This window comes from Gouania willdenowi, unplaced genomic scaffold (genome assembly GCF_900634775.1).
Source record: "Gouania willdenowi unplaced genomic scaffold, fGouWil2.1 scaffold_82_arrow_ctg1, whole genome shotgun sequence".
Lineage (NCBI taxonomy): Eukaryota > Metazoa > Chordata > Actinopteri > Blenniiformes > Gobiesocidae > Gouania > Gouania willdenowi.
Genome location: NW_021145248.1, coordinates 32,043 through 57,489, shown reverse-complemented (window position 1 = coordinate 57,489; position 25,447 = coordinate 32,043). Strand labels below are relative to the sequence as shown.

The following is a 25,447-nucleotide window of genomic DNA, read 5'->3' as shown; positions in this document are numbered from 1 at the left end:
ACCCCCACATCTCAGGACCCACCTGCTTCACCCCAAAATTCACCTACTTCCACCTCATCCAGCTTCTCTCCTACCCCTGCCTTCTTGGATTTAACTGCCCAGATGAACGAGCTGGTTCTGGCTGGCACAAGACTGACACCCCACCCTTTACCCCACCATGGTCCCATCTTATCTCCTCTAAAGAACCAATCTGCACCACCCATCCCTCCTCGACGATACCAGGCTCAGGATCACTCTTCTCCTCAGGCCAGCTGTGTTCATCTTAGAGCGACACAGGTCTGATGTGTGCTGGGTCCGGACTGCAATAGCTCTATTTTTAGGAACAACCAGAAAAAGTCAGGGCCTTATGGAGTTAATGCAGCTTCTTTAATTCCTGTGGTGACAGGTAACACAGTTAAAATTGTGAAATTAAAGAAAAGCAAAAAGCTTTATAGAGATAAAAATTTGACTCCTATAACATGTCATCCAAAAAGTCCACCAGTGTCTCCAGTAAACGTGGTTGAATGATGGTATCAGTAATACTATTCTGAATGAAAGTGCACCACAAGACTTTATTTATTTCAATAAGTGTCGTACTTGCAGGAAAGGTGGTGGAGTTGCTGCCATTTTTAAATCAATATTTCAGTGCAAAGAAATAATATTTGGGGATTTTATCTCCTTTGAATATATGTCATTCTTACTGAAGGGTGATTCAAGAGTTCTGTTTTTAGTCGTTTATAGACCCCCAAAATATTCTGGAGAATTCATGGATGAGTTTGATGAACTGCTGTCAGTTGTATGCACTGAATACGACTTTTTAATAATAACAGGTGACTTAAATATTCTTGTTGACAACAACATGGACAATACTGCCAAAGAACTGTACGCTTTAATGGATACTTTTGGTCTTACACAACATGTGACTGGTCCGACACACACTCAAGGTCACACTTTGGATCTGGTTATCTCTAAAGGTGTTGATATCTCTGCTGTTGATGTAAGAGACTCAGCTCTATCTGATCATTTCTGTCTTTTTTGACCTAGAGACTGTAACATCTGTTCCCCCAAGTTATGTGTGTTTAAAGAAAAGGTACATAAATGCCAACACAAGTACACAGTTTATGGAAGCCATAGCAATGGCACCAACATTGAGTGCTGAGACAGTTGATGATCTGGATGAGTATAATAGAAAATTCTGTAATGTCATAGATGTGGTGGCTCCAGTCAAAACTAAGAGAAAACCAAACACACAGAAAACACCTTGGAGGAGGACTGAGATAATGCAGAATTTGAAATCTGACTGTAGAAGAGCTGAGCGTAAATGGAGATCAACAAAACTCACAATCCATTTAGAACTGTACAAAATAAGTCTGCGAAAATTCAATGATAACTTGTTCAAAGCAAGGCAGCAATACTTTTCTGAAATTATTGCCAAAAATGTCAACAACTCTCGCACGTTGTTTTCTGTATTTGAAAAGCTCACAACCCCCCAGATCAGAAAGCCCCTGAATTACTGTCAGCTGGAAAATGCAATGAATTTGCTGTATATTTCAATGAAAAAATACAATCAATAAGGTCAAACATCAGAACAAACCAGCAAAATAACAAAAAGCTTGAACAGCTTCCACCACTGAGGGAGGAGTCAACTACAATGTTAGAGTTTTTTACAGTGAACCCAAAAACAATAGAGGAGACTGTTCAGCAGATGAATCCATCAACATGTTGCCTTGACACAATACTCTCAAACTTTATTGTTGTAAAGTCAATTGTCACTGATTTGTGTCAGATAATTAACTGATCATTCCAATCAGGCACCGTACCAAAATCCCTGAAAGTAGCTGCTGTGAAACCTCTGTTAAAAAAGAGAACACTGGATGCCTCTATACTGGCTAGCTATAGACCAATCAGCAACCTTCCATTCATGGCCAAGATCATTGAGAAGGTGGTCTTCAACCAACTGAGTCAATTCTTAACATTCAACAAAATATTTGATAAATTTCAGTCAGGTTTTGGTTCTCATCACATCACAGAAACTGCTCTTATCAAAGTGATCAATGACATAAGGTTGAACACTGATTCAGGAAAAGTATCTGTTCTCATTCTATTGGATCTAAGTGCTGCATTTGACACTGCAGATCATACAATTTTGTTGCACAGATTGCAAACATGGGTTGGACTAAATGGAAAAGTAATGCAATGGTTTAAGTCATACTTGGAGGAGCGAAGTTATTTTGTATGCATTGGAAACTTTTAATCTGACAGATTACCAATGTCCTGTGGGGTTCCTCAGGGCTCTGTTCTTGGACCTCTTCTGTTTAGCCTTTATATGCTTCCTTAAGAACAAATTTTACAGAACTGTAAGGTTGATTATCAGAGCTACGCAGATGACACACAACTATATCTATCACTGAACCCAGATGACTATGGTCCAATTGAGGTGTTGTGTGACTGTTTAGAAAAAGTTAACTGCTGGATGAGTGAAAACTTCCTTCAACTAAACCATGACAAGATGGAGGTGATTGTCTTTGGTAACAAGGAAAAGAGGACTGCTGTCAGCAATCATCTTGAGTCTGGATCTTTAAAAGCTAAAGACCAAGTCAAAAACCTTGGTGTTCTGATTGACTCAGATCTGACATTGAGCAGCCAGATCAAATCTATCACAAAAACAGCTTCTACCACCTAAAGAACATCTCCAGAGTGAAAGGTTTAATGACTCAGAAAGATCAGGAGAAACTGGTCCATGCTTTTATCTCCAGCAGACTGGACTATTGTAATGGTCTTCTGACAGGAATCCCCCAAAAGAGCATCAAACAGCTACAGCTGGTTCAGAACGCTGCAGCTCGGGTCTTAACCAGAACAAAGAGGTCAGAGCACAGTTTTAAAATCTTTACACTGGCTCCCAGTCAGCCTCAGAATAGACTTTAAAGTTCTGCTGCTGGTGTATAAATCTGTGAATGGGTTTGGTCCAGAATACATCAGTGACATGTTAGTCAGGTATGAACCCAGCAGGTCTCTCAGATCTATGGACACAGGTCAGATAGTGGAGCCCAGAGCTCACAGTAAACATGGTGATGCTGCTTTTAGTTGTTATGCTGCAAAGAAGTGGAACAAACTGCCAGCAGAGCTGAAGTCAGCATCCAATGTGAACATTTTTAAATCAAAGTTAAAGGGACTTTTTTTCTCTACTGCATATGATTGAGAGAGAGATTTTTGGTCATGTTGTTGATGTCATGATGATTTTATTGATGATTTTAATTGATTTTACTGATGATTTTAATTGATTTTACTGATGATTTTAATTGATTTTACTTTTGATTTTAAATGTTCTTATTGATTTTAAACAATTGAATCTTTTATCATGTAAAGCACATTGAGTTACCTTGAGTATGAAATGCGCTATACAAATAAATTTGCCTTGCCTTGTGCCTCACAAAAGAAGAATATATCCAATGTATGACAATAACGATGCTAATGGTTAACCCTGACAGACAGCAAAGGTGGATCCAAGGTTATTCTACCAGAATATAATAATTTTGTTTCTTGATTTGGTCGTTGATGGTGACCAAAAGTGGGGAATGTTATGGCAATTATTATATTCATCATCATATCGTCAAATGTGTGTTCATGTGTACAGTTTGTCATGTTTTAATACATGATGACTGCATTACTCTTTGCACTTTTGAACAGCTGAGTCATGTTAGATTAAACAGTACAGATCGTATTGTATCCACAGTGCAACAGAGTCTCTGCTGAAGGCCAAACTCAAACGCACATGCAGATATACACGCACACACACTATCAAGGATAGACAAGAGTGGCGCCAAACCTTCCTCATAATATACATGTCTTCATCATCCTCAAATGTTTCCACTGTTGGGCATCTGACCCCCTCCTTCTACTCACCTCAGGGTGGAACTTTTTCTGTTATCTGTATAAAATCTTAAGCTGTGAAACTGTTAGTTAGTGAGTCTTGCCTTTTTGCTCTATCAGGAGCCTTTTGACCATCCTTGTTGGGGCCTGCTTTTCATTCTTACAGGATGGAAGCTTCTTTTTTACTCCTTTTTTATTTAATTTTATAATAAATCTTTTTTATAAAATCATCAATGCTTCGACTGGACTCCATCATTCAACCAGAGCAATAAATCATGTCTCCAAATGAGGTCAACTGCAAATTTGCCGTGACAGAGTCAACGGTCACATTTACATGAGCTTTAATTCTCTTTTAATGCAGAATAAAAGTTAATTCCTCTTTGAATTGACCAAGTAAACCCCTAATACAAATGTAATTCATAATTAAACTTGAATCCTAATTAGGTTTATTCTGATTTTGATTCAGAATTAAATAATTCCTTGATCTTGTAAACACTTAATTCCACTTTAATTTATTTCTGGTGGTTCTGAACATGTTTGACTGGTGACAACATCATCCAAGATGGCTGCCGTTGGACTGGAGCAAAGAATATTTATTTAATAAAAGCCTTGAAAGACATAATATAATGAAGAACAGTAACCGCTGGCTCTGATTTGTCCAAGTACAGTTTTCTATTTCCTGCTCAGCTGACCAAAGTTAAACACTGTTATTGTCAAAACTACATTCAAAATAAAAGTGTAAATAGACCTATTTATTGTTCATTTGTTCCAAGTTCCATAGTGTAAAAATGAAAGAGAAAAATCAAATGACTTTGTTAAAAAAACAAGTGAAATTATTCATCTCTTCAATAAAAAATAAAAGTGTAAACAGTTCTTATCATGTGGTCTTCTGTGTTGGAGCCAAAAATAAAAGGTTTGTTGTGTTTTTTCTGATAGACGTGAATATGTCACGTTCTCCTATCCAATCAGAACCTTCCCAACCCTCAGACCTGAAGAGGGATTGAATAAAGCAGAATAAACCTGTTTACATGTAAACACCAAGCAGAACGCTTTCATTCTGAATAATTTATTTCAGAATCATTAATTCCGGAATAAAAAACGTGTGTGTGTGTGACGTGCAGGGTGAGGACTGTGCTGCTCCTCGTGCACAGATTCATCTCTCTCAGACAGTGACACGTCTTCACTGCTCACCTGAAAACACACACACAGAAAGAGAGTGGTTAATAAATACTGTGTGTGTGTGTGTGTGTGTGTGTGTGTGTGTGTGTGTGTGTGCGTGTGTGTGTGTGTGTGTGTGTGTGTGTGTGTGTGTGTGTGTGTGTGTGTGTGTAGAACGTTCCATGGTGCATTCACTGACCTCCAGACCAACAGCTCGGTGCATGTTGAGCTCAGTGATGGTGTCCTGGCGGCTGGGAGGGGCTCTGCTCTGTGAGAGGAGCTTACTGATGGGGTTGACGTAGAACTGGGACACCTCAGGGCTGCTGTGGGGGGCGTCGTCCTGAGGCTCCACCTCCTCACTCCGAGGCTCCACCTCCTCACTGCAGTCAGTTAACAGACACACTGTAGCTTAGCAGCAATAAAACAGACTAATCATGAAGGTCTCACTGCTGCCCCAAGAGGTCACATGACGTATTACAGGGTTCCCACACTTTTTTTCACAATGATTTTTCAAAACCTTTCCAAAATATTTTACCAAATTTCCATGACTTAGTTCTGAAGCACAAAGATCTTTTTTTTCTGCATATGCATTTGCTGGTTTTTAGCGTACGCCAGCTGAAGTGATCTTATCTACGCAGTTTTATAAACGAGGTCAACAGTGAATTTGTGAGATCTGGTGATTCACTCTCAGATAACGCTGAACACATTTTAAACTTTACAAATAAAATACATATATTTCCAAAACTGTTAAAATATTCCATGACTTTTCAAGACTGAAAAATCGTTTTTTAAATTCCATAACCTTTCCAGAAATTGCATGACCGTGGGGACCCTGATATTATAACCATAGAGGGAGGAGTCAGAGGTTAGGGACTGTGTGTACCTGCGTCTGTGTCAGTGTGCAGTAGGGGTGGGAACCTCTGTGTACCTATCGATACGATATGCTATACAAAGCTCACGATAACGATTATCTCACGACATGACGATACTGCGATTGTCGATATATTGGTCAGAAATCAAACTACGATAATTATGACATAACTAGAAAAAAAAGATGAAGTGAAAAAATACATATTTATTTTATATCTCTGAAAGACAAATACAAAAAGTGTCCTATGAACAGTGACACTATTTTATTGCAACATTTCTGTAAATAAGTGTCAACACACCAATGTAAACTAATAAGTATCTATAATAGTGATTTATGTAAACAATAAAAATGGTCTTTATTATCAGTGACATCACTATAGTGAAAAATTACAGTGTGTAGTGAGTGTGTACCTGTGTCCGTTGTGTGCGTGTATCTGTGTCTGTGTAGTGTGTGTGTACCTGTGTCCGTTGTGTGTGTAGTGAGTGTGTACCTGTGTCTGTGTGTGTGTAGTGAGTGTGTACCTTTGTCTGTGTGTGAGTAGTGAGTGTGTACATGTGTCCGTTGTGTGTGTAAGGTGTTTACCTGTGTCCGTTGTGTGTGTCCATTTAGAACACTGCTGTACTGACTGCTGCTCATGTTCTTCAGCACCAACTTCTTAATGCTCTTCCTGCAGCACACACACACACACACACAGGTCACAGTGTATAGTGAAAAATTACAGTGTGTAGTGAGTGTGTACCTGTGTCCGTTGTGTCCGTGTATCTGTGTCTGTGTAGTGTGTGTGTACCTGTGTCCGTTGTGTGTGTAGTGAGTGTGTACCTGTGTCTGTGTGTGTGTAGTGAGTGTGTACCTTTGTCTGTGTGTGAGTAGTGAGTGTGTACCTTTGTCTGTGTGTGAGTAGTGAGTGTGTACTTGTGTCCGTTGTGTGTATAGTGTGTACATGTGTCCGTTGTGTGTGTAGTGAGTGTGTACCTTTGTCTGTGTGTGAGTAGTGAGTGTGTACTTGTGTCCGTTGTGTGTATAGTGTGTACATGTGTCCGTTGTGTGTGTAAGGTGTGTAGTGAGTGTGTACCTGTGTCCGTTGTGTGTGTAGTGAGTGTGTACCTTTGTGTGTGTGTGTGTAGTGAGTGTGTACATGTGTCCCTTGTTTGTGTGTAAGGTGTTTACCTGTGTCCGTTGTGTGTGTCCATTTAGAACACTGCTGTACTGACTGCTGCTCATGTTCTTCAGCACCAACTTCTTAATGCTCTTCCTGCAGCACACACACACACACACACACACACAGGTCACACACACACACACACACACACAGGACACACACACAACTACACACAGCTACAGTACCTGGGTATGAAGGAGGAGGAGGTGAGGAGGGGCTCGTCGTCCAGCAAATCAAACAGACAAGATTTGGAGTAGGCGGAGGAGAGGGGCAGGGCTTTGGGTCTCCTCCTGGAGGCGGGTCTTGGGGTCAGCTTGTAGTGGGTGGGTGTGGTCAGAGCCTTCTGAGCTGTGGGATTGGTGGGCTTCAAACGCTGTGGGGGAGAGCGAGTATGTGTGTGTGTGTGTGTTTGAAATCAGATTGTTGATACAATAAGAGTTTAAACATTAAAAAACATAACACATGGAAACATCAGTCAGTGAGACACTTTAACACATTCACTATGACTGTGTGTGTGTGTGTGTGTGTGTGTGTGTGTGTGTGTGTGTGTGTGAGACTGACCTCCTCCTTCTTGGTGTCACTCAAAGGGTTCCTGAACAGAGGAGAGTCTCCATATGGACTGTAAGCCAGATAACTGAGCTGCTGCTGTAACAACTGCTGCTGAGCTGCTGCTGCTGCTGCACTGAGATCACTGAGAGCTACACACACACACACAACTTTTATATACACACACATATATATATATATACACACTAACACATATATAACATATATTTACACACACATAACATTTATATACACACACACTAACACACACATTATTTTAGGTTAATAAATTGTTTTTATCTTGATTTTATTTGTCATCATTAAAAGCCTCTGTAAAAAAAATAACTATTTATTTTAATAGTTTAAAGCTATAGGAAGCCATTGTATAAGAGTCAAAGAGCCACATTAGGTGAGGAGCGAGAAAGAGTTGAGATGTGTATTCTGTGGGACGTGACGAAGCGCTCAGCCGCTCCGTATAAAATAGCGTTACCCTATACAAACTTGCACAGATGCGACCACAAAAAATTTTCCACTCACACACATTGAAAACATACTCGCATATGAGACCATTTTGGTCACAGTCTCGAGTCCTACATCTGAGGCTCTGCAGCCTGTGACACAGAAAGTTTTGTTTCCCTGTTACACGGACATGGAGGAGGAACATGTTTCCAACTAATTTTAAACTTTCTGTTATCCGTGTTCCACTGCCTTAAGCGTTCCATAAGTTCTGACCATAGACATTATATACGTAGACGCCGCATCGACTGTGGAGGAACACGTCAACAGCGCCGCCATCTTGGACCGTTGTTGGTGGAGGCAGCGGTGCATAGACATTATGAAAGAGAGGTTTTGTGGAGCCCATGGAAGTACGTCACGAAAGATGACGGGTTTGGGGCGAGCATCAGGAAACAGGCCAACGTGTTATTTGCTGTGAACAGGTGGATATAAAGTTTATGAAGATGTGTCATTAAAATACCTTTTGGGCTGCGGTGAGTGTGTGCACACACCCCATCCCCCTCCCCTTTTGCTGCGCGAGGCACCACGCTATTAATCTACCGGCTGCAATTCGTTCAATAAAATAATTTACGTCGGGTTTGCTTCGGGCTCGGGCCTACAGTTTAAGTTAATGGGTCAGGCTCAGGTCGGGTCGGACTTGATTTTTTGGGCCCGATCTAAACGTTACTCTGGTCATATGCTACAGATCTGAGCTGACAAGAAATAAATAGCGCCCCCCCTACTCCCAATGTAAAACAATGGCACTTTGTGGTGATGGGACGAAGTGCAACAAAAAAATCTGCAGGAAATGGGGTTTTTTTTTAAAAATAAATTCAAACATGGACAGCGGGCCAAAACCAATCGGCTGCAGGCTAACTTTGGCCCGCAGGCCCCAAATTGGACGTCCCTGGTTTTGTGTGACACCACTAGGCAGAGAAGTCCTTGCAGTAGTAAAAACTCAGCTTTGCATTTTATTGGTCTGGCAAACTCAGTTTTGCAGGTGTTCGCCCAAATATGTTTGAGTCTTAATCCTAGACTCTAAACGTTCCTTGTATGTAAATGTGTGTTTGATGCCCTTTGCCATAGAACGTTAAAACCAACTCACCAACTGGCTGCTGCGGAGGACCAAAGCCCAAAGTGCTGGTCCCAGTGTTAGAGCCTGAGGCTCCAAATGCTCCCATTGTTCCCAGTGTGGAGCCCAGTTCTTTCTGGTTGTTCCCAAAGAGAGAATGTCCTGGTCCCACTGCTGACACACACATAAACTAGTGTTATTATACACTGAACAAAAATATACACACAACACTTGTGTTTTTGCTCCCATTTTTCATGAGCTGAACTCAAAGACCTAAAACATTTTCTATAAACACGAGACATATTTCATTATACAGGTGTGGCTCAGAGTGGCCACAATAAAAGGCCCCTCTAAAAATGATCAGTTTAATCACAGCACAATGCCACAGATGTCGTTAGTTCTGAGGGAGCGTGTAATTATCATGCTGACTGCAGGAATGTCCACCAGAGCTGTGAATATTCATATCTCTACCATAAGACGTCCATAAAGGCGTTTCAGAGAATTAGGCAGTACATCCAACCGGCCTCACAATCACAGACCACGTGTAACCACACCAGTCCAGGACCTCCACATCCAGCATGTTCACCTCCATGAAGGTCTGAGACCAGCCAGCAGGACAGCTGCTGCTACAATCGCTTTGTATAACCAAAGAATTTCTGCTCAAACTGTCAGAAAGCATCTCAGGGAAGTTCATCTGCATGGTCGTTGTCCTCATCGGGGTCTCCACCTGACTGCAGTTTATCATCATAACCCACTTGAGTGGTTAAATGCTCCTGAGGCTGATTGTTGTGTCATTCATCCACGACCATCACCTCGTGTTGCAGCATGATAACGCTCGGCCCCGTGTTGCTAGGATCCAAACATAATTCCTGAAGCTGAAAACATCCCAGATGTTGAATGACCAGCACAGTCAGTGGTCATGTGACCCATTGAGCATGTTTAGGATGCTCTGATGGGCGGATACCACAGCGTGTTCCACTTCCTGCTAATATCCAGCAGCTTGGAGGAATGGACCAACATTCCATAGACCACAATCAATAACCTGATCAACTATATGCGAAGGAGATCTGTTGCACTATGGGAGGCTAATGGTTGTCCCACCAGATACACCCACAGACCCCCCAATAAAGCAAAACTGAACATTTTAGAGTGGCCTTTTATTGTGGCCACCCTGAGGCACACCTGTGCAATAATCATGCTGTCTAATCAGCATGTTGATATGCCACACCTGTGAGGTGGGATGGATTATCTCTGCTCATTAACACACATTTATCAACAATATTTGAGAGAAATATGTCTTTAGTGTTTATAGACAATGTTTTAGATCTTTGAGTTTACCTCATGAAAATAAAAATAAACTATTGCGTTTATATTTTTGTTCAGTGTATGACTGGACCAGATGAACCTGGTGCTCAGAAACCCTTACCAGTGCCAAAGCTGGTTCCCAGTCCAGTTTCTAGTCCACCAGTGGTCGTTTTGTTCCCAAACAAACTTCCTGCAGCTGGATTTGCCCCAGAACCTTCAGAAAAACAAGAGGAATCATCCACTCATCCTGTTATTGTCCAATGAGCATCGTGTGTGTGTGTGTGTGTGTGCGCGCTGAGTGAACGATGTGATCTGACCACACACAGCATTGAACCCACTAATCATTCAAAAACAGATGTTAATAATATCACAGATAACAAAGAAACATCTGAATGTTTTTGTCAATATGTACAGAATCATTTGGTCTCATGGAGGTCAGTCATTATTAAAAGTGTTCCACTCTCAATAATATGTCTCTAAAACAACATCTATATTAATTTCCCATTATTTCATTGGTTTTTAAAGAAAGTTGTATTTATTCTATTTCTATATGAGCAGCACAATCAACAATTAATTCCTCTTTAAAACAGCACAACTTATGTTCAAAACTAAAATAATCAATTTTCTGTTCATATTCAGAGCAGAGGGAAAGTGTTTAGAATAAATATGTAGATACGTCTTTGTTGTATTACAGTTTGAGGCTGATCAATATGTTGCATTACTCATATGTTCAATCAACTAATATTTGGAGATCGTTTCTCACTGAAAATACCATTAGGCTAATTAATTACATCAATAATTTTGAATCAGATTTGATCTTGTGTGCTTACAGAATATTATTATTATATATTGTTCCCTGGCAGGAGGTACAATTCAGAGACAAATGTCACTGTGGGGCTACAATGTATCTGACATGACATTATTACATGGTTAGGGTTAAAGGTCAGAAGAGGAACCACTGAGTTACATTAACAATGCTTGGACTAATAATCTCTCTAATAAGTTCTGTCTAGTAACAAGGTTAAGGAAATACAGTTCAAAATGATTGACAGGCTTCTAATTACACCACTGTTACTGAATAGATTCAATCCTTCTTTTACAAAGTATAGTAATAAATATAAGGTCATTGAGGGGACATACTTCCACTGTATCTTTGACTGTCCTTTCATTAAAATGTTTTGGGAAAATGTACATAAAGAAATTTCTGTAATATTTGGTAAAAATGTAGATCTTAGGCCTGTATTTTGTATTCTTGGTTTGTTGTTGAAGCTCCTTGATGTCCTTTTGTTTGGTGCTAGAAGATGTATTTTACTTAAATAGATCTCTGACAAACCTCCTCAGCTCTCAATGTGGGTACAAAGTATAATAGAACTCTTACCCCTGGAGCCAATGACCTACTGGCTCAAGGTCAAACACTCTTTGTTTTATAAAATATGGGACCTGTTTCTAACTTATGTCAGACTACAGAAAACACAGACTGTGTGAAGAGGCGTTTATGGTCTTAGATGGACAGATAATCCTAAAGAGACTCGTTCAACATATTTTAGACCTTTGATCAAGAGGAAAAGCTGTAACTCTTTAGTGCCTGAAGTCTTGGCTATGTAGCCATTTTATTTGTAATATTTTAATAATCTCTTGTTATTGTAATAACATTTACTCTTATTCATGTGTTTTTGTTTTTTTTCACGCTTTTGTGATACATGCATGCTTAATTTTGTATTATGTGGGTTGGTGATAGTTTTTGCTTTTTATTGCCTGCACTGTTTAAAAGATGCTAATTGATGTAAATGTTTCTTGCTTTTTGTCTTTAAATTGAAAAATAATAAAGATATCTTTAAAAAAAAAAAAACAATGCTTGGACTGTGTGTAACTGTGATGGGTGTGTGTCAGCTCATCATCCTGAGCTAACTGCTGAATCATGTCAGAGTTTAGACGTACCAAAAGTAGACGTGTTGTTTCCCGTTCCCGGGGTGAGAGCAGGCTTGTTTCCAAACAGTCCGGTACCAAAGGAGGGGGCGCTGGTGGTGGTGGTGCCAAACCCAGCACTTTTATTCCCAAACTGACTTGGCTATAAGGACAGACAGTTAGCTCCACCCACCGGCCTGTTTCTGTGTTAAATACACATGAGATTGTACCTGTGTGCCCGTGTTTCCAAAGCCGGGGTTGGTTTGTCCGAACAATCCGGTGGCCGCGCCGAATCCAGAGGCGGTGCTGGTCTGAGCCGCTCCAAACAGACCCCCGGCCTGAGACGCTGCAGTGTTACCGAACAGACCCTGAACACACCACACACGGGCCAAAAAGGTGCTTGTTGATATTGGTACATTTAGGAACAGATCTATTCTTTATATGATCAAAGCAGGGCCTCACGTTGAACTTGACCGTTGTCCCCGGTTGTTGTTGTTGCTGCTGCTGCTGTTGCTGAGTCGAGGTAAAGCCGGAGCCTCCAAATAGAGACGTGGCTCCTCCTCCTAACGGATTTGAGGTGGCGTTGGCGGCGCCAAACAAACCTCCGCCACCACTGCTGGTGCTGGTACCAAAACCTGAGAACACAGAAGACTCACTCAGACACGTCCACAGAAACTAGAACCTACACAGTGCAGAGCTTTTGTAGAGCCCATGGAAGTACGTGACGAAAGATGACGGGTTTGGGGCGAGCGTCAGGAAACAGGCCAACGTGTTATTTGCTGTGAACAGGTGGATATAAAGTTTATGAAGATGTGATTTAGAATGTGAAAGTTACAGAGACCTGAGTTCAGGTCTCATTTTCTCGCTCAGTTGTCGGTTCGGCCTCCATTTTTAACTTTTATTTTTCTTCTTCTTTTTAACTTTTTTTTTTAATCTCTATTACATTAACATAATTTTTTAATAAACAAACACTTCTATATTGTTGTGGTATAATTTCTAAATTGATTTCTGCTAGTAGTGGGACAGGATATTAACAGTGTTGTGTTTAGTTGTTCAGCGTTCACAGTCACTGATGATTATTTGCCATGGCCCTGAAGGCATCATGGTTATGTACAGCTTTCTCTGCCTATGTGTGTCTTTGTTTACATGTGTTCTGAGTGTTGATTGGCTGGGAGGCTGGGGAAAGGGCAGGTGTAAGTAGGAAAAGAGTGAACAATTGTGTTCCCATGGTAGTGTGAGTGTATGACAGTGTAAGACGGTTCTTTGTGTGTTTGATTGTTTATTTTTGGCGTGTTACTACGACCTCCATTAAATCCAGTAAAACTGTGATTACGGCTCGAATCATGTCATTAAAATACCTTTTGGGCTGCGGTGAGTGTGTGCACACACCCCATCCCCGCCCCCCCTTTGCTGCGCGAGGCACCACGCTATTAATCTACCGGCTGCAATACGTTCAATAAAATAATTTACGTCGGGTTTGCTTCGGGCTCGGGCCTACAGTTTAAGTTAATGGGTCAGGCTCAGGTCGGGTCGGACTTGATTTTTTGGGCCCGATCTAAACGCTACTCTGGTCATATGCTACAGATCTGAGCTGACAAGAAATAAATAGCGCCCCCCCTACTCCCAATGTAAAACAATGGCACTTTGTGGTGATGGGAGGAAGTGCAACAAAAAAATCTGCAGGAAATGGGGGATTTTTTTTAAAATAATTTCAAACATGGACAGCGGGCCAAAACCAATCGGCTGCAGGCTAACTTTGGCCCGCAGGCCCCAAATTGGACGTCCCTGGTTTTGTGTGACACCACTAGGCAGAGAAGTCCTTGCAGTAGTAAAAACTCAGCTTTGCATTTTATTGGTCTGGCAAACTCAGTTTTGCAGGTGTTCGCCCAAATATGTTTGAGTCTTAATCCTAGACTCTAAACGTTCCTTGTATGTAAATGTGTGTTTGAGGCCCTTTGCCATAGAACGTTAAAACCAACTCACCAACTGGCTGCTGCGGAGGACCAACGCCCAAAGTGCTGGTCCCAGTGTTAGAGCCTGAGGCTCCAAATGCTCCCATTGTTCCCAGTGTGGAGCCCAGTTTGTTCTGGTTGTTCCCAAAGAGAGAATGTCCTGGTCCCACTGCTGACACACACATAAACTAGTGTTATTATGCACTGAACAAAAATATACACACAACACTTGTGTTTTTGCTCCCATTTTTCATGAGCTGAACTTAAAGATCTAAAACATTTTCTATAAACACGAGACATATTTCATTATACAGGTGTGCCTCAGAGTGGCCACAATAAAAGGCCACTCTAAAAATGATCAGTTTAATCACAGCACAATGCCACAGATGTCGTTAGTTCTGAGGGAGCGTGTAATTATCATGCTGACTGCAGGAATGTCCACCAGAGCTGTGAATATTCATTTCTCTACCATAAGACGTCCATAAAGGCGTTTCAGAGAATTAGGCAGTACATCCAACCGGCCTCACAATCACAGACCACGTGTAACCACACCAGTCCAGGACCTCCACATCCAGCATGTTCACCTCCATGAAGGTCTGAGACCAGCCAGCAGGACAGCTGCTGCTACAATCGCTTTGTATAACCAAAGAATTTCTGCTCAAACTGTCAGAAAGCATCTCAGGGAAGTTCATCTGCATGGTCGTTGTCCTCATCGGGGTCTCCACCTGACTGCAGTTCATCATCATAACCCACTTGAGTGGTTAAATGCTCCTGAGGCTGATTGTTGTGTCATTCATCCACGACCATCACCTCGTGTTGCAGCATGATAATGCTCGGCCTCGTGTTGCTAGGATCCAAACATAATTCCTGAAGCTGAAAACATCCCAGATGTTGAATGACCAGCACAGTCAGTGGTCATGTGACCCATTGAGCATGTTTAGGATGCTCTGATGGGCGGATACCACAGCGTGTTCCACTTCCTGCTAATATCCAGCAGCTTGGAGGAATGGACCAACATTCCATAGACCACAATCAATAACCTGATCAACTATATGCGAAGGAGATGTGTTGCACTATGGGAGGCTAATGGTTGTCCCACCAGATACACCCACAGACCCCCCAATAAAGCAAAACTGAACATTTTAGAGTGGCCTTTTATTGTGGCCACCCTGAGGCACACCTGTGCAATAATCATGCTGTCTAATCAGCATGTTGATATGCCACACCTGTGAGGTGGGATGGATTATCTCTGCTCATTAACACACATTTATCAACAATATTTGAGAGAAATATGTCTTTAGTGTTTATAGACAATGTTTTAGATCTTTGAGTTTACCTCATGAAAATAAAAATAAACTATTGCGTTTATATTTTTGTTCAGTGTATGACTGGACCAGATGAACCTGGTGCTCAGAAACCCTTACCAGTGCCAAAGCTGGTTCCCAGTCCAGTTTCTAGTCCACCAGTGGTCGTTTTGTTCCCAAACAAACTTCCTGCAGCTGGATTTGCCCCAGAACCTTCAGAAAAACAAGAGGAATCATCCACTCATCCTGTTATTGTCCAATGAGCATCGTGTGTGTGTGTGTGTGTGTGCGCGCTGAGTGAACGATGTGATCTGACCACACACAGCATTGAACCCACTAATCATTCAAAAACAGATGTTAATAATATCACAGATAACAAAGAAACATCTGAATGTTGTTGTCAATATGTACAGAATCATTTGGTCTCATGGAGGTCAGTCATTATTAAAAGTGTTCCACTCTCAATAATATGTCTCTAAAAACAACATCTATATTAATTTCCCATTATTTCATTGGTTTTTAAAGAAAGTTGTATTTATTCTATTTCTATATGAGCAGCACAATCAACAATTAATTCCTCTTTAAAACAGCACAACTTATGTTCAAAACTAAAATAATCAATTTTCTGTTCATATTCAGAGCAGAGGGAAAGTGTTTAGAATAAATATGTAGCTACGTCTTTGTTGTATTACAGTTTGAGGCTGATCAATATGTTGCATTACTCATATGTTCAATCAACTAATATTTGGAGATCGTTTCTCACTGAAAATACCATTAGGCTAATTAATTACATCAATAATTCTGAATCAGATTTGATCTTGTGTGCTTACAGAATATTATTATTATATATTGTTCCCTGGCAGGAGGTACAATTCAGAGACAAATGTCACTGTGGGGCTACAATGTATCTGACATGACATTATTACATGGTTAGGGTTAAAGGTCAGAAGAGGAACCACTGAGTTACATTAACAATGCTTGGACCAATAATCTCTCTAATAAGTTCTGTCTACTAACAAGGTTAAGGAAATACAGTTCAAAATGATTGACAGGCTTCTAATTACACCACTGTTACTGAATAGATTCAATCCTTCTTTTACAAAGTATAGTAATAAATATAAGGTCATTGAGGGGACATACTTCCACTGTATCTTTGACTGTCCTTTCATTAAAATGTTTTGGGAAAATGTACATAAAGGAATTTCTGTAATATTTGGTAAAAATGTAGATCTTAGGCCTGTATTTTGTATTCTTGGTTTGTTGTTGAAGCTCCTTGATGTCCTTTTGTTTGGTGCTAGAAGATGTATTTTACTTAAATAGATCTCTGACAAACCTCCTCAGCTCTCAATGTGGGTACAAAGTATAATAGAACTCTTACCCCTGGAGCCAATGACCTACTGGCTCAAGGTCAAACACTCTTCATTCTATAAAATATGGGACCTGTTTCTAACTTATGTCAGACTACAGAAAACACAGACTGTGTGAAGAGGCGTTTATGGTCTTAGATGGACAGATAATCCTAAAGAGACTCGTTCAACATATTTTAGACCTTTGATCAAGAGGAAAAGCTGTAACTCTTTAGTGCCTGAAGTCTTGGCTATGTAGCCATTTTATTTGTAATATTTTAATAATCTCTTGTTATTGTAATAATTTTTACTCTTATTCATGTGTTTTTGTTTTTTTTTTATGGTTCTGTGATACACACGTGCTTAATTTTGTATTATGTGGGTTGGTGATAGTTTTTGCTTTTTATTGCCTGCACTGTTTAAAAGATGGTAATTGATGTAAATGTTTCTTGCTTTTTGTCTTTAAATTGAAAAATAATAAAGATATCTTTAAAAAAAAAAAAACCAATGCTTGGACTGTGTGTAACTGTGATGGGTGTGTGTCAGCTCATTATCCTGAGCTAACTGATGAATCATGTCAGAGTTTAGACGTACCAAAAGTAGACGTGTTGTTTCCCGTTCCCGGGGTGAGAGCAGGCTTGTTTCCAAACAGTCCGGTACCAAAGGAGGGGGCGCTGGTGGTGGTGGTGCCAAACCCAGCACTTTTATTCCCAAACTGACTTGGCTATAAGGACAGACAGTTAGCTCCACCCACCGGCCTGTTTCTGTGTTAAATACACATGAGATTGTACCTGTGTGCCCGTGTTTCCAAAGCCGGGGTTGGTTTGTCCGAACAATCCGGTGGCCGCGCCGAATCCAGAGGCGGTGCTGGTCTGAGCCGCTCCAAACAGACCCCCGGCCTGAGACGCTGCAGTGTTACCGAACAGACCCTGAACACACCACACACATGGGCCAGTTAGGAAGTGGGTCACCCCTGAACCCTAAACCACTTCCTGTTTGTCATTGTAAATGAGAACCTGCTCAGTGACTTATCTGATTAAATAAAGTTTAAAAAAGGTGCTTGTTGATATTGGTACATTTAGGAACAGATCTATTCTTTATATGATCAAAGCAGGGCCTCACGTTGAACTTGACCGTTGTCCCCGGTTGTTGTTGTTGCTGCTGCTGCTGTTGCTGAGTCGAGGTAAAGCTGGAGCCTCCAAATAGAGACGTGGCTCCTCCTCCGAACGGATTTGAGGTGGCGTTGGCGGCGCCAAACAAACCTCCGCCACCGCTGCTGGTGCTGGTACCAAAACCTGAGAACACGGAAGACTCACTCAGACACGTCCACAGAAACTAGAACCTACACAGTGCAGAGGTTCTCAACTGCAGCAGGACCATGACTCAGCAACACACACAGGAAACAGATTGGAACAGAACAGCACTGCTTCTGTTATAAACTAATTAACTGTAATGTGTAGCATGAGGAGATGCTCATTCATAAATAAATCTCCTTCAAAATAAAATAAAACACCAAATGGGTCCCAGCCCCTGAGTTGAGAACCTCTGCTAAGGATACTAAAGGTTCCTGACTTCCAAATGATGTGGGCTTGTTGGCGCTGAAGGCATTGTTGGGCTGAGAAAAGAGCCCGCCCCCTGCCTCGCCCCCCGTGTTTCCAAACAGGCTGGAGGCTCCGCTTGCCGCCCCAAACCCAAATCCAGCGCTGGTGGAGGAGGTGACTGGCTGGGAGAAGTTAGTTGACCCAAAAAGTCCGCCTGGAGAACAAGAAGAAGAAAACACGTTAGCGCGAGCGTAAGAGCTAAAGGTACAACCAGCTCACTGCTCCCTCATTGGCTGAAGGAGAGACATGTGATAGACCAGGGTGGTATTCCATAAAGGAGGGTTAACAAACTCTGAGTCTATCCATAAACTCTGGGTCAACATACCCCGCGATGTAAACTCTGGGTATCAGATTCTATTACAGCTGGTATGAAGTGGATCAATCAACCCTGAGTATGTAAACCTTGGGTTATTTACGTGCACAAGCGCGATAAAAAAACTGCTGGTGATGAGACGGTGCACGCTCACGCAACTTTGCTGCGGGTAATGCAACGTTGAATAAGCTGAGTAAAAACACCAATGAGCTCCTTTGGAGTACACACGGTCCGCTATGAACCGAGTCAGACATAACGAGTCGATTACTGAGTGCACGCTACACATTGAGAGCAGCAGTAAAAATGTCAAACGTGCTGAGCTCAGCAATAGAGCGTACACACTCATCAGAATCATCATGGAGGGACCAGAACTGATGGACCATGATACCAGGACAGATGTTCAGCTGTGGTTCTACCACAGCAGGGGTCTGCTACCTGTGGTTCCGGGGCCTAATGTGGCCCTTTGACTCTTATACAATGGCTCCCTCTAGCTTTAAAAAACTATTGAATTAAATAGTTATTTTTTAGAGAGGTTATTAATGATTTATGATAAATAAAATCATGATATAACAATTTATTAACCTAAAATAAATCACGTTGTACAATGACTCAGCACATTCCTACTTCACCTCCTACAACATCTACAGACCATCAACTTTCCTGCACCTGTGGCTAACCTTAAGTTTTAAATTCCTGGTAAATAACTAAACCAACAAAAACACTATTCTGGAAGAAAATAGAGATTTTAATTGTGTGGGAACAGATTCATTTAACCACCAATGTACAGGTTAAATATGTATGTTTTATGTGTGGCAAGAAATGAGTAATTAGCATGTGTTTATCACATGATCATGTATTATCATATTCATGTTACTTTTTGTAGACTTTCATATACATTAACTATCAAAATTTTCTTTATATAACATTGTGTTCATGTAAACTGAGATGTGTAAGAATTTGAAGATGAAGATACTGTTTTATTTATTGATGTCAATTTATTTTATTTTAAACTGTTTTTAAGTTTTCATTTACATGATCAATATAAATCAAATGAAATCAAACATTATTCTATATAATTATAACTGTATATAATGTAATACACTGTATTGTTGTCATAGAGAAGGTATTTATGGCTCCAGGAGGACTTTAATCCAGGTGAGATGAGGTTAAATGGTTCCTTGTAGAGTAAAGGTTGCAGACCCCTGACCAGGGGAAGAGGGTTAGGAGACCCCACTATCAGAGCTGGACCCTCTGAATTTAATTCATGGGTGAAACAATGCAGATATGTTGGTTATGCTAATGTTAGCTTAATTCCTGAACAGCAGTTCTGTAAAATAAACAGAATACATGTAACCTGATGTTATGATTTAATTTTATTTAAAAAAAAAAAAATAGTTACATCTTTTAAAATGATATAAAATAAATGACCTGTTATTTCAGCCACTGATTGTTGCAGAAAAACTTAATATCGACACTAAAACATATCTTGAGTCATTGTCAATTTTTACTTCATACAAAACTATGGTACGCCATTTAAGTCAACTATTCATTAGCATGCATGGCTATGCTGTGTACTACCCCCACCCCTGCTCCAAAAAAATGGAAAAAAAAGGTGGAACCAAATTCTGGATACTGGATACGTTATTGTAGAGCCCTGATCATGTAGTCACTGTGGTCTGGACGTCCAAAAACGACGTATTCTAAACATCATAAAATGATAACCCAGGTAGGATTCAAACCCCTGACTCCACCTTGAAGTGCACTTCCTTTCCCTTTGCACCACACACACACACACTATCCTAACAGGTATATAACAGTTGTAACGTCCACAATGACACTGCTCTTTGATCTTTTTAAGACATGATGTACAGATGCTGGTCATATAATTAGAATATCATGAAAAAGTTGATTTATTTCAGTAATTCTATTCAAAAAGTGAAACTTGTTTATTATATTATTTCATTTCACACAAACTGATATATTTTAAATGTTTATTTATTTTAATGTTGATGATTATAACTGAAAACTCATGAAAATCCCAAATTCATTATCCTAGAAAATTCAAATATTACTAAAACTGATACAGATTTGTAGAAATGTTGACCAACTGAAAAGTATGAAGATGAAAAGTATGATCATGTACTCAGTACTTAGTTGGTTTTGTCTGAATTACTGCAGCAATGGGCGTGGCATGGAGTGGGTCAGTCTGTGGTAGTGCTCAGGTGTTATGAGAGCCCAGGTTGATCTGATAGTGACCTTCAGCTCTTCTGCATTGTTGGGTCTGGTGTCTCACATCTTCCTCTTCACAAAACCTCATAGATGTTCTATGGGGTGAAGGTCAGGCCAGTTTGGTGACCAATCAAGAACAGGGATACCATGGTCCTTAAACCAGGTACTGGTAGCTTTGGCACTGTGTGCAGGTGTTAGGTCCTGTTAGAAAATGAAATGTGCATCTCCATAAAGTTGGTCAGCAGCAGGAAGCATGAAGTGCTCTAAAACTTACTGGTAGACGTCTACATTGACCTTGGACCTAAGAAACCACAGTGGACCAACACCAGCACATGACATGGCACCCCAAACCATCACTGACTGTGTAAACTTGACACTCCACCTCAAGCAACATGGATTCTGTTCCTCTCCTCTCTTCCTCCAGACTCTGGGACCTTGATCTCCAAAGGACATGCTAAATGTACTTTGATCAGAGAAAATCACTTTGGACCACTCAGCAGCAGTCCAGTCCTTTTTGTTTTTAGCCCAGACGAGACGCTTCTGACGCTGTCTCTAGTTCAGTGTCTTGACACCAGGAATACTACAGCTGAAACCATGTCTTAAATACATCTGTACGTGGTGGTTCTTGAAGCACTGACTCCAGCTACAGTCACTCTTTGTGAATCTCCTCCACATGTTTGAATGGGTTTAGTTTCACAATCCTCTCCAGGAGGCGTGGTTATCACTATTGTTTGTAGACTTTTTTCCACCACATCTTTTCCTTTTCTTCACCTCTCTATTAATGTGTTTGGACACAGAGCTCTGTGAACATCCAGCCTATTTAACCATGACCTTTGTGTCTGGTCCTCCTTGTTCAAGGTGTCAGTGGTCGTCTTTTGGAAAACTGTCAGGTCAGCAGTTTTCTCCATGATTGTGTAGACCTACAGAACTAGACTGGAGAACATCTAAAGGTCTTTGAAGAACACCAGGCGTCTTCAATATTTAACCTCTCCATAATCTTCTAATTTTCTGAGATACTCAATTTGAGGTTTTCATAAGTTGTCAGTTATAATCATCAACATTGCAATAAATAAACACTTTAAATATATCAGTCTGTGTGAAATTAATGTGTACATTATACAAGTTTCACGTTTTAAAAGAAATTACTGAAAAACATCAACTTTTTCATGATATTCTAATTTCATGACCAGCACCTGTAAATGTGGAGCCTTAAAATGTATTAAAAGTGTATCATGTCATATTTAAGGGGTAAATGTTCCTTTACATTATCCACAGGTTTATATCCAGTGAACTTTACTACAGACATCAGTAGGTGTTTTAATACAGATCAAACTTTCTGATTGGATGATTGATCTATCAGAGCCTTTCACTAAATGATCTGCATCACCAACGTTATAAAGAAAACCAACATCAGAGAAGAGTGTCATTGTTCATTAAAGTGTTCAGGTGGGCGGAGCCAGGTGGGCAGAGCCAGTAGAAACCCAGGGTTTCTTAAACAAAACCTGCCAGTGAGTAGGTTCAGTTCATGGAGAACGTTACCATGGTTACAGACTCAGAGTAGAACTAACCTCACTTTATAAAACCACAAACTCAGAGTATGAACATAACCTGCTTTCTGGAACACCCCTCAGATCAGATGAGACAGTTCAGTTCTTAACAATAGAAGCCCGACTCACCTGGTTTGTTCTGCGTAGAGCCGAACACGCCCCCGCTGTTGGTGGTCGTCCCAAACGCTGATGTCCCAAAGCTGTTCGTGGTTCCAAAGCCTGCGTCTGCACACACACACACACACTTATAAAACCAGTCCAGACACCCCCACAGGTCAGCGGTCAGAAGACTTACTCTGCTGTCCAAACGTAGACGAGGCTCCGAAGGCTCCCGTTCCCCCCCCAAAGGGAGTAGCAAAGGACTTGTTGAACATGCTGCCTGACTGCAGGACCGTACCAACTCTGCACACAGGAGGGGCTTTGGTCAACATCACACAGGGAGGGGGCCACATTTACAACAATTATAATGTGCTGACACCAGGGGCCTCATTTACACAGGCTTGCGTGAAAAAAGCGTACGTCTCAATCCAGAGACAGGCGTACGCTTGTAAAAATTCTGATGTTTTTGGGGGTTAAGGTTAAAATAAATGGAAATCACTAGACTAATATGTAGCAAGTGCTGCTAATGCTAAACCACTTTAAACAAAGTAAAAAGACTGACTAAAATAACTTTTTGTTTGAGGATAATTGTGTTGGAACCAGTTTGATAAATTGCTTACAGTATTTTTTTTAAATGTTTAAAAAGTATTCTAATGATCTTTTATCCCTTTTTTCCCATTGAGGGCGATGATTATAAGTAAGTGGATTGGTTTATTTTATTGGTAAAAAACTTGAAAAATGGTCCAAATGATCGGAATGAAAAAAATTACGACAAAATCGTGATCTTACGAAGAAAGAATTGTGATGATTTATTTTACCATATCACTCACCCTAGTGGAAGGGGCCTAAATGTGCAGATAGGAGAGAGTGTCACAGTTATGGGACACAACCCTAGGCTTGATTACATCTATAGAACTATATTATGGTAGATTCACCTTATTTTAACTGACCCGTTACATACAGTCATGTTGAAGGGTTAACTGGGTTCTGATTGTGTTAAAACAGTGATTAAAAGCGTTTTAACGCGTAAAATTATTAGAAGTAATAAACCTTTCCCTCTTTTTACAGCAAAGAGAACACTTTAATATTTCATTGTTGAATTCATGTTTTTAATTATGCAAAATGTTGCCATTGATTATAAACCACTTACTGTTTGTACTTTCTAAATATCTAAAGAACATCCCCACTAAAACACTAATAAACACCATTAAAACACTAATAAACACCACTAAAACACAAAAAATTACATTAAAACACAAAAAAATTACATTAAAACACTAACAAACACCATTAAAACACTAATAAATAACATTAAAACACTAACAAACACCATTAAAACACTAACAAACATTAAAACACTAATAAACAACATTAAAACAGTAATAAATAACATTAAAACACTAATAAACACCATTAAAACACTAATAAACACCATTAAAACACTAATAAACAACAGGAGCCATGTTGAAAGTCTCAGGTCATTCTGAGCCTGATTCACAGAGATATTTGAGGAACACACACACACACACATATACATATATATATATATATACATGTAAATCATACGTGTAAATCAGAAAGACACAAACGAAAGCTCTGAAGCTGCATGTGAGCATGTGTCTGTGTGCGCATGCCTCTGCTACAGGAGAACAACACTCACAGACACGTAGGCACAGTTAGCTTAGCATGTCGGCAGTAATACACATAAAAAGAGAGCAAAGGATCGCAATTTGTAATATTCCTATAACGCAAAAATAAGTCCTGGTGGAGCTGCAAACGAAACGCTCCGTTATTCACCATAAGAAACCAGCACACCACTGAGTATGCAGCATTTAAAGCTAGAAATCAAGCTATATATATATATATATATATATATATATATATATATATATATATATATATATATATATATATATATATATATATAAAGCCTATTTTAATTTTAATAATATGTATTATTATTTTTATTACTCACCTTAGTTATAAACGTTGCTCACTGAGGACACCTGCTGGTCAATATTTAGGTTGTGTTTAGTGCAGTCACTCCTGTAGATTCTATACAGCTTTCAACTTATCCTGAGTTACCATGACTACCTGTCAACACTGAGCTGTTCTACAAACTTGCATTTAAGACAAGTATGAAATAATTTATGAACGATATCATTGCAGTCCAAACAAATCTGAAGTTGCCCCCCTAAACCAAGCAGGAGCCATGTTGAAAGTCTCAGGTCATTCTGAGTCTGATTCACAGATATATTTGAGGAACACACACACACACACACACACATATATATATATATATGTGTGTGTAAATCATATGAGTAAATGGATCAGAAAGACAATTGAAAGCTCTGAAGCTGCATGTGAGCATGTGTCTGTGCATGCCTCTGCTACAGGAGAACAACACTCACGGACACGTAGGCAGGGTTAGCTTAGCATGTCGGCAGTAATACACATAAAAAGAGAGCAAAGGATCGCAATTTGTAATTCCTATAATGCAAAAATAAGTCCTGGTGGAGCTGCAAACAAAACACTCCGTTATTCACCATAAGAAACCAGCACACCACTGAGTATGCAGCATTTAAAGCTAGAAATCAAGCTAATGCTAAAGCTAAGCTCGCGCGGGCTGCTGTTGCGAACTTATATTACTGCTGGTGTTGAATTATTCTACAATATTCATTCATTATAACAGTAAA

At 40.2% G+C, this 25,447-nt stretch overlaps 1 protein-coding gene across 5 annotated transcripts; it reads right to left on the bottom strand.

The window, feature by feature from the left end:
- Window positions 1-4,899: 4,899 nt before the first annotated feature.
- LOC114460865 (nucleoporin nup189-like) lies at window positions 4,900-24,955 on the bottom strand. Of its 5 annotated transcripts, none has more exons than XM_028442736.1 (20): window positions 24,727-24,955; window positions 22,948-23,054; window positions 22,782-22,877; window positions 18,535-18,717; window positions 18,085-18,257; window positions 17,754-17,891; window positions 17,557-17,686; window positions 15,737-15,829; window positions 14,344-14,484; window positions 12,823-12,995; window positions 12,591-12,728; window positions 12,394-12,523; window positions 10,577-10,669; window positions 9,184-9,324; window positions 7,602-7,735; window positions 7,223-7,410; window positions 7,046-7,130; window positions 6,461-6,545; window positions 5,207-5,387; window positions 4,900-5,040 (listed from the first exon to the last, which is right to left on the bottom strand). In XM_028442736.1, exons 2-18 carry the CDS (start codon window positions 23,024-23,026, stop codon window positions 6,534-6,536), a joined length of 2,127 nt encoding a protein of 708 aa, XP_028298537.1. In that variant the 5' UTR covers window positions 23,027-23,054; window positions 24,727-24,955; the 3' UTR covers window positions 4,900-5,040; window positions 5,207-5,387; window positions 6,461-6,533. The 5 variants fall into 5 exon arrangements, with proteins under 5 accessions (XP_028298537.1, XP_028298536.1, XP_028298535.1 ...); XM_028442735.1 differs by having other exon boundaries at window positions 7,599-7,735; window positions 14,344-14,481; window positions 24,727-24,952; XM_028442734.1 differs by having other exon boundaries at window positions 7,599-7,735; window positions 9,184-9,321; window positions 24,727-24,951.
- Window positions 24,956-25,447: the final 492 nt, after the last annotated feature.